The 9,558-nt window shown below is 41.8% G+C and overlaps 1 protein-coding gene across 1 annotated transcript; it reads left to right on the top strand.

Moving 5' to 3' along the window:
- Nucleotides 1-5,774: 5,774 nt before the first annotated feature.
- On the top strand, nucleotides 5,775-6,698 carry LOC142251765 (olfactory receptor 8U3-like). Its single transcript, XM_075324817.1, has one exon. It carries the CDS (start codon nucleotides 5,775-5,777, stop codon nucleotides 6,696-6,698), a length of 924 nt encoding a protein of 307 aa, XP_075180932.1.
- Nucleotides 6,699-9,558: the final 2,860 nt, after the last annotated feature.

Raw genomic sequence — 9,558 nt, 5'->3', positions numbered from 1 at the left:
CAGCCGAGAATATTTCTGCTTATTTTCAGTTGATTTTTACAGATTATGAGTTAAAAAGTTCTGAAATGATTCTTCTTCACATTATTTTTTTTAGATGACCAAAACCTGGTATTTAAACAGGTATGTGTAGACTTTTTATTTTCACTGTATTTACAAGTGGAATAAATAATTTAAATATATTGCACGTGTATTTTTTATGCCTCAGTGTTGGAAAGCAAGGAAGTAAGAGATTGCCCTTTACCCACAAGTGCACACATCTGCTTCAATGGTGAATGGTGAATAAATCACTGCTAAGACTAACATATCAAAATAAAGGTATGCCACAAATATTTCCCATGTTCTGGTCCCAGAGGAGGAACATGCACCTCTCAGACATGTATGTAATATCCTTTAGGGTTATGCTTTGCAACATTGCTATAAATGCAATGGGCAAATATTGCAAAGGGCTAAAATGGATGGAACTGAGTTGCGGTAGTAACTATAGATAACTATGGCACTGTTCCTCCTACAAACTATGTTCCCCAATCCCATGTAACCTTTTTAATAACAAAAATAATAATAAAACGTAATATTATTATTTATTATTATAGCACCATTTATTCCATGGCGTTTTACAAGTGAAAAACCAAGTACAACAATCATAAATATTACAAAAACAGACTGGTACAGGAGGAGAGAGGACCCTGCCCGCGAGGGCTCACAGTCTACAAGGAATAGGTGATGGTACAATAGGTGAGGACAGAGCTGGTTGCGCAGTGGTGTACTGGACTGAGAGTTATTGTAGGTTGTAGGCTTGTCAGGTGAGGTGGGTCGTCAGGTTCCTTTTGAAGCTTTTCATGGTAGGTGAGAGTCTGATATGATGGGGTAGAGAGTTCCAGAGTATGGGGGAGGCGTGGGAGAAATCTTGTATGTGATTTTGGGAAGAGGAGATAAGAAAGGAGTAGAGAAGGAGATCTTGTGAGGATCTGAGGTTGCGTGCAGGTAGGTACCGGGAGACTAGGTCACAGATGAATAACGGAGACAGGTTGTGTATGGCTTTGTATGTTTTGAAGTGGAGTCTTTTGGTAATGGGAAAAGAGTGAAGGGATTGGCAAAGTGGCGAGGCTGGGGAATGGCAAGGGAAGAGGTGGATTAATCGGGTCGCAGAGTTTAGAATAGATTGGAGAGGTGCAAGAGTGTTGGAAAGGAGGCCACAGAGCAGGAAGTTACAGTAGTCAAGGTGGGACATGATGAGGGCACTAATGTTTTTGCTGATTCTTGATTAAGGAATGCACGAATCTGGGAGATACTTTTGAGTTGTAGTCGGCAGGAGGTGAAGAGGGCTTGGATGTATGGCTTGAAGGATAGAATGAAGTTGAGGGTTATTAAAAGGGAATGAGCATGCGAGACTGGGGAGAGTGAGCAGCCATCAACTTTGATGGATAGGCTTGTTGGAAGGGTTGAGAGAGAATGAAGAAAGATAATGAATTCAGTTTTGTCCATGTGAAGCTTTAGGAATCGCACAGAGCAGGATGAAATACCAGATAGACATTGTTGGATTTTCGTTAGTAAGGAGGTGATGTCAGGTCCAGAGAGGTAGATCTGCGTATCATCAGCATAAACAACCAACATTTCCAAGTTAGTTTAGCCAATGTGATAATAACTAGTGATGAGCAAACACTACCATGCTCGGGTGTTCGGTACTCATAACTAGTCATGAGTGAGCACTAACCATGGTCAGGTGCTCGGAACTAGTGATGAGCGAGTACTACCATGCTCGGGTGCTCAGTACTCGTAACTAGTGATGAGCAGGCACTACCATGCTTGGGTGCTCAGTGTTCAGAAGTAGTGATGAGCGAGCAATACCATGCTCAGGTGCTTGATAATTGTAACTAGTGATGAGCGAGCATTACCATGCTCGGGTGCTAAGTACTCATAACAAGTGATGTGGGAGCACTACCATGCTCAGGCACTGAGCACTACCGTGTCTGGGTGATCAGTACTTGTAACCAGTGATGAGCGAGCACTACCATGTTTGAGTGCTCAGTGTTTGGAAGTATTGCTGAGGGAGCACTGCTATGTTTGGGTGCTCATAACTAGTGATGAGCTAGCGCTACCATGCTCGGGCACTGAGCACCCAAGTAGTACCATGCTTGGGTGCTCAGTGCTTGTAACTAGTGATGAGCGAGTACTACCATGTTCGGTACTCGTAACTAGTGATGAATGAGCAATTCCATGCTCGTGTGCTCGGTACTCGTAACTAGTGATGAGCGAACACTACCATGCTCTGTACTCTTAACGAGCAGTTGGATGCTTGGACTGGAGAGACTTAAATGTGCATTTTTCTGGAAGATCTTCCGGAAAAATGCTTGAGTTCCTCATTGACCTCCATTATACTCCGGTACACGAGTTGAGCCCGTCCGAGCATCCAACTACTGGTTACAAGTACTGAGCACCTGAGCATGGTAGTGCTCAATCATCACTAATAATAACTGATTGAATCATCTTTTGAAGCTTGTTTCCCGTCCAGGGCTTTAGCCTCTTGAGTCACCGTTCCCTATGAGAGAATTGTCTGCAAATCCTCAAATGATATAAATAATTGAAGAGAAATTGTGTCGCGGCTCCTGGCACCATCAGAGCAGGTAACATCTCATCTACTAAGGCAGATTGTTAGTTTCACAAAATTGTACATTACCTTACTACGTACTAAATATTTTTGAGAACAGTATACAATGTATGAGCTTCTTCTGAAACCTTTTTGTCTTACACATTTATTTTTAAACATTTTTTAAAAAATAGGTATAAGAATCAATGACACTAAAATACTGTTAATGTGCTTGTAAACGTAAAATGTATGATCAGTAATTGGATTTCTAGTGAAATCAATAGGAAAAGTATTCGAAGAGGATTTTAGGCCCCCCACTTTATATGTCAGTGTCTCCAGTAAATGTGGCAGACTTTTCTTGGATACCACATGTAACTAGTGATGAGTGAGCACTACCATGCTTGGATGATCAGTACCATTTTTTAAAGTAATTAATTGCATCTAAAATGAAAAATTATGCGGCTCTGTGATAACTCCTAATTTTATTTCCTACTTTTTTGCTAAATCAGCTCTAAAGGCCGCTTTACACGCAACGACATCGCTAATGAGATATCGCTGGGGTCACGGAATTCGTGACGCACATCTGGCCTCGTTAGCGACGTCGTTGCGTGTGACACTTACAAGCGACCGCTAACGATACAAAATACTCACCAAATCATTGATCGTTGACACGTCGTTCATTTCCCATATATCGTTGCTCATTTTGGATGCAGGTTGTTCGTCGTTACTGAGGCAGCACACATCGCTACGTGTGACACCCCGGGAACGACGAACAACAACGTACTTGGGTCCTGACGGCAATGAGGTGGGAGCGACGTAAATGCGGCTGCTCTCCGCCCCTCCGCTTCTATTGGTGGCCCGCTGATTGACGTCGCTGTGACGCCGCACAGACCTCCCCCTTAAAAAAAGAGGTTGTTCGCCGCCCACAGCGACATCGCTAGGAAGGTATGTGTGACGCGTCCTAGCGATATTGTTCACCACGGGCAGCGATTTGCCCATGACGCACAAACGACGGGGGCGGGTGCGATCGCTAGCGAAATCGCTAGCGATGTCGCAGCATGTAAAGCGGCCTTCAGGTCTCCTTCACATGTCTAATTTTCATCAACGAGAGATATCGGTCATTTTCCTGGACAGTACTCAGACCCATGATATTGTATGGAGTTGTGCACATATCCAATTTTTTCCTGAGACCGAGTGGTTAGCACAAAAAATTGGAGATATGACTGATTTTTGACCGGCAAAGCAAATCAATGGGTCGGAGAAAAACATTGAACCACACTCAGATGACATCATGGACTGTCAGAATGGAGGAAATGAAGAAACTTTTCAATTTCTCCACATACAAGAAAATTTGATGACACTCGTACCACGGAGTCTGAGCACACTAATTAATTTCCATAGTAAAATAGCAAACAAAGCATGTGTAGTCTAATCCTGCAGTCCTATTTCCTTTTATCTGTCCTCTTTAAGGTAAAAAGAATGTTGAAAAGAGGATTTAGTAGGATTTTTGCTTTGCCAGGTAACAGCAGGAATACAAACAACTTTTTCCCAGGCATATAACACATTTTGTTTTATAGGCTGTGCTCTATAGAGATATTACTATATTATGTTTCTCAAATAAATCTGGGTGTATAGATTGTGCATTGTTCTTAGGTCAGAATACTAAGTAAAATAAATAATAATGATTGCAGTGATAGGCTGTGGCTAATATTGTGTGTGCTTATTCTTATATGACAATTATGTGCTTCAGAAAATACATGTGTGTATACTTCTAGATGGCATTTTATAAAGGTATATGTGTATATTTATAGGCTGTGTTTTACTGTGATGTCACAATTCTGTGTTTTATAAATGTGTGGGTGCATAATTTATAGGCTGTGTTTTATAACATAATCTTTATAGTGACTCCTATATCAGTCACAAGGATGTTTTTGCAGGCATCGACGACCCTCATGGCAGCATCAAGATCTGTTGAAACGTCAGACTCCTGTACTCTGATTGCTAACTTCCCTGATGTTTGTACTCAGCGCAGGCTGATTCAGGCGTCGGCTAGCAAGAGTTAATCTCTGCTGGACTGCTTGTTAGTTTCCTTGGTCACATGCTATGGGAGAGCCAGTCACGTTCACTCCCCTCCCATATATGCTGGCTGCACTGTTCTTATGATGCCAGCTATAGCTTGAATATTCCTGGCCTGGAGAGGTGGATTTATCCAGGTTTACTGATGGTTGTGATATTATTATTGTTGTGTACAGTTGTGGTGTTAACCCGTGTTGTCCTTTTGTTGATGTATTACTTCTCTTGCTTTTCCGTTTAGTTTTTCCACTGTGAGTGTGCAATGTGACTTTGTTTCAGTTATCCCTCTCTGTCTCATCTGTGGTTCCATCACACTCCTGCCCCTTTCTTCCCTGGGGGAGGGGGGACAGATCAGCTTTACTCAAGAGTATAGTAAGGCACGGGACTCTGACATCTCCACCATCTGGGGTAATCCAGAGGACAGGGATAGTCCAGGGTCTCCTAGCAAGAGGGACAGCATAGGAGCCCCTACAATCATGACAACACCGATATGGTACAAGATAAATTCTACTTTCCAAAACCTTAAAAAAAGCGAGAAAAAGGTATAAGTTGTCAACTAAACACAGTTATCTTATGTTAATTACACACTTTGACATCCTGGAACAATATAAAACTGATGTAGGTTCTGCATGTATTAATTCAGCTTGTTCTAAGTATTTGGTCCACCATGAACCATGCGGCCTTTTATCCCAAAGTGGTCACTCATCCAAAGTCATCAAAACAGCAAAAGTACTGCGCTGACACCTCCAAAGCCTCAGTAATGGGTTGTACTTTATTCCAAAAACAGCACCACAACTTTCACAGGTTGTGTGTGGCATTGTTGCCCATCATATTTTTTTTTAATGGAACTGAGCTGCAACACTAAACAGAGCCCATGGGTAGGGGTGATGTTGTTGTTTTGAGAGAAGGTAGTTATGTTTTTCTAATCCTGAACAATGCATTTAACATGCTATTACTTCAATTTTGCTAGACCTCACAAATCAAACTGTAACCTAAAGACTAGAACGCAACTCAGGAGGTCTGAGGAATACATTACATCTGTTAGATTTTGTGCTTGTAGTTGTAATGTTGAGGTGCACTCATTTTTTTCTCACTCTTTTCATTAGCAGGCCATATAATGGAAGAAAAAAACAATACTTGGTTTGATTTTTTCATCATGAAAGGTATTAGTGATTTGCCCCAACTGCAGACGCCCATCTTTCTCTTGGTTTTGTTGATATATCTCGCTATTATTGGAGGAAATTCAATCATTTTACTGCTAATCGGCAAAGACCGCCAGTTACACACTCCAATGTATTACTTCCTGTCACACCTTTCCGCCATGGACATATGCTACAGCACAGTCACGATGCATCAGACACTGATCACATATGTTACTGGGGATAACAGTGTTTCGTTCTCAGCCTGCATTGCCCAGATGTATTTTTATGTGGCCATGCTCTGCGGTGAATTTTTGCTCTTGACCGTTATGAGTTATGATCGATACGTTGCGGTTTGTAACCCTCTGCGATATGTTTTGATCATGAACAGTAGAGTCTGTTCTGCACTTGCCTCAATTTGTTGGATCATTGGTTTTTCCGAGGTTGCTCCAGCAGTCTTTATTATTTATGACATCCACTGCTTTAAAACCAACAAAATCAACCACTTCTTCTGTGATCTTATGGTCATCATGAAGCTGTTTTGCTACGATGCCTCAAGAATGGAAAACTTAATATACACAGAGTCCTTCTTTGTTGCTTTCATGCCCTTCACCTTAACCCTTACTTCTTACATCTTCATCATCAGAGCCATCCTACGGATCCACTCCAGCGCCGGCAGACGTAAAACCTTTTACACATGCTCTTCTCATGTGACTGTTGTTTCTTTTCTATATACGACAATAATCTGTGTCTACTTGAGACCTTCCGCATCACACTCTCTAGAGTCCGAAAAGCTTTATACACTGTTTTATACTTCATTAACACCCTTGATAAATCCTTTAATCTACAGCCTCAAAAACAAAGATGTGAAAGCGGCCTTCAAGCGCCTGATCAATAAATAAAGTATTAGCTAGTAACATTATCATCTTTTGATAATTTCTCTGCTCACAATAAATATTAGATCATTTGTAAGATATTTTTTGTCAATATTTTGGATTTATAAATACAATATCAGGATATACAGTGACCAGCTCTGTAATTCCTTCTCACTTTTATCCACACCCCTAGTCCCCATAGTTATTCTGATCCTTCAATCTACATACGGAATAGGGATTAGACTGGAACCATTGAAGAGTCAATATAAAATTAAATCATTATTTCCTGTCCCATAATCTACATCTCTACTGCAAGTGACACTTAGGGGGATAAACTGCCATGAATGGGGTGATTTCCATAATACCACCCAGAGAAGGGGTGCAACTAGTGATGGGCAAACCCTAACTGTAAGCTTCGGGGTCCGTACCAAACACATAGTGTTCATGCACACGGTCCAGAACACGAGTTTTCCTAGGAAACTCGTGTTACAGTTTGGATCCAGGGGCTGTAAAAAAAAAAGTACATTAGTAAAAAGACATTATGATTATACTTACCGGTCCCGTGATGCGTCCTTCAGACTATCTCACGGCCGCTTCTGCTTCTGGGTTCGATCATTAACTTCTGGCGGTATTCACTGCACTGCTCGTCACTCAGCAGTTTTCGTCTTTTTTCGTCCGTGTTCGCGGTGACGTCAGGCTTCACCCAAGTCCATGAGCCATGGACTCAATTGAACTTTGACTGGCACTGTGTGAGTCTCGCATCGGTATCACCAGGCACGATGCAAACTCTCCTGACAGCAGCAGCTCGGCTGCAATGTATTTCCATGCAGCTGAGGCGCTCTTATTAGGAGAGTGTGCGCCGTGCCGGGTGATACCGATGCGAGGGTCGCCGGAGTCATACGCAAGCCTCAGCTGTGCACTCGGGTGAAGTCTCTGACAGCTCTCAGCTGAGTCTGTGTGAGCAGACCTGTGTTTGTTTTATCGCACAGATGTAGCAGAGCCGAGCATGCTCGCCCACCTTTGGACTACGTCAGAGGAGTTTTTTGGGTAATAAAGATGGAGTCCTAAATGTCTTCAGTTTTATTTCTAATAAAATATGTTTTTCTCTGTGTTGTTTTATTTTACTGTTAAAATAACAGACAATCACAGACACTGTCACAGAGTGGGCATCTGTGATTGGAGGCTGGTGTGACCTGAAACCAGCCCATACATTATAGCATCTATAATGTATGGGCAGATTCCAGGTTACTCCAACAGCCAAACACAGACACCCAGTCTGCGTGACAGTGTCTGAGATTGGCTGTTGGGTCCCTCACTCATAGTGTGTAAAAATAAATAAATAATTTTAAAAAATGATGTAGCGCTCTACGGTATTTTTGATTCTCAGCGCAGATAAAGTGGACAGCTATGGGATGCCACCCCCATCTGCCTGGCAATCAAAATAAAGGAAAGCCGTTTAATTTTTTTTTTTAATTATTTAAAAAAAATAATAAAAAATAAATGAGTGGGTTCTTGCCGTATTTTGATCGCCAGTCAGGTAAAACCAGGCAGCTGGGGGCTGGGATTCTCCACAGCCACGCCTGGAAATGGCGCATTGTTTATTAGCGCCAATTTCAGGTGCTTTACCCAGCTCATCTAGCGGCCCTAATGGCAGTGGCACACTGGGTAATAAAGGGGTTAATACCAGCTTTGTATTCTCAGCTGGTACTAAACCCGAAATTCATGGTGTCACGCCAAATTAGACATGGCCACCATGAATTTCTAGTAAAAAGAAAAACACAACACATAGAATTGTTTTTTTATTAGAAATAAAACAAAAAAACATTTAGAGACTCCATCTTTACTATAAAAAATCATTTGTCTGACGTAGTCCAAAGTGAGAGCAATGTCAGCTCTGCTTCATCGCTCTGTACAGACAAACGTCTATACAGAGCGAGAAGCAGGCTGACAATTACAGTCAAAGCTAAACCAATGGCTAAGCCATGGACTTGGGTGAATCCTGACGTCACCACAAACACAGACAAAAACAGACGAAGACTGCCAAGTGATGAACAGTGCAGTGAAAACCCTCGGAAGTTAATGATCGGACCCGGAAGCATAAGCGGCCGGGAGACAGCGGCTGAGCGGGTCTGCACGACGCATCACGGAAGAGGAAAGTATAAAGACAACGTTTATTATTAACTATATTATTTATTTTACAGATCCCCGCCCCATCCCATAATTGTAAAGTCCAAGATCAGTGTTCGGACGCAAGTTCGCGTTATCTCAGAACCCGAACTCGAACTTTACAAAAAGTTCGGGTGAGTCTCCCGAACACGAACATCGAGGGGGTTTGCCCATTATCAGTTACAACCTTACAAGAGCACAAAGAATGAAAACATACATTATAGTCATATGCTACCATGCTTCTCCGAAAATAAGCTGTAGCAGGATTTTTTGGTCTTTTTGGAGTATGCTTAAAACATAAGAAGAAAATCCAAGTACGGCTTCACTAACAATAGGTTTCTTTATTATTAAAGTCAAGAATGGGGTGATTTCCATAATACCACCCGGTGAAGGGTTACAACCATAAAGAATGAAAAGGTACATCATGGTCATGTGCTATCATGTTTCCCCGAAAATAAGACCTACACAAAAAATAAGTCCTAACAGGATTTTTCAGGCTTTTTGGAGTATGCTTAAAAATATAATCCCTACTCCACAAATAAGCTATAGCTCCAGTACATTTATATTAATAGTCTTGTGATATAGGGCTTGGACAGCCCTTTCAAAATATGTAACTTTTATTGCCCTGTTGTGCTGCTGTAAGTCCCAGAATATTTATAGTCAGACGCTGGCTAGTCAGACATCTGTAAATGCAAAGTGAATATACACCCTTTTCCCCGCT

Source organism: Anomaloglossus baeobatrachus, chromosome 9, assembly GCF_048569485.1.
Source record: "Anomaloglossus baeobatrachus isolate aAnoBae1 chromosome 9, aAnoBae1.hap1, whole genome shotgun sequence".
In the NCBI taxonomy this organism is placed as follows: Eukaryota; Metazoa; Chordata; class Amphibia; order Anura; family Aromobatidae; genus Anomaloglossus; species Anomaloglossus baeobatrachus.
The sequence above is the reverse complement of the archived record's forward strand: the minus strand, read 5'-3'. Positions and strand labels throughout refer to the sequence as shown.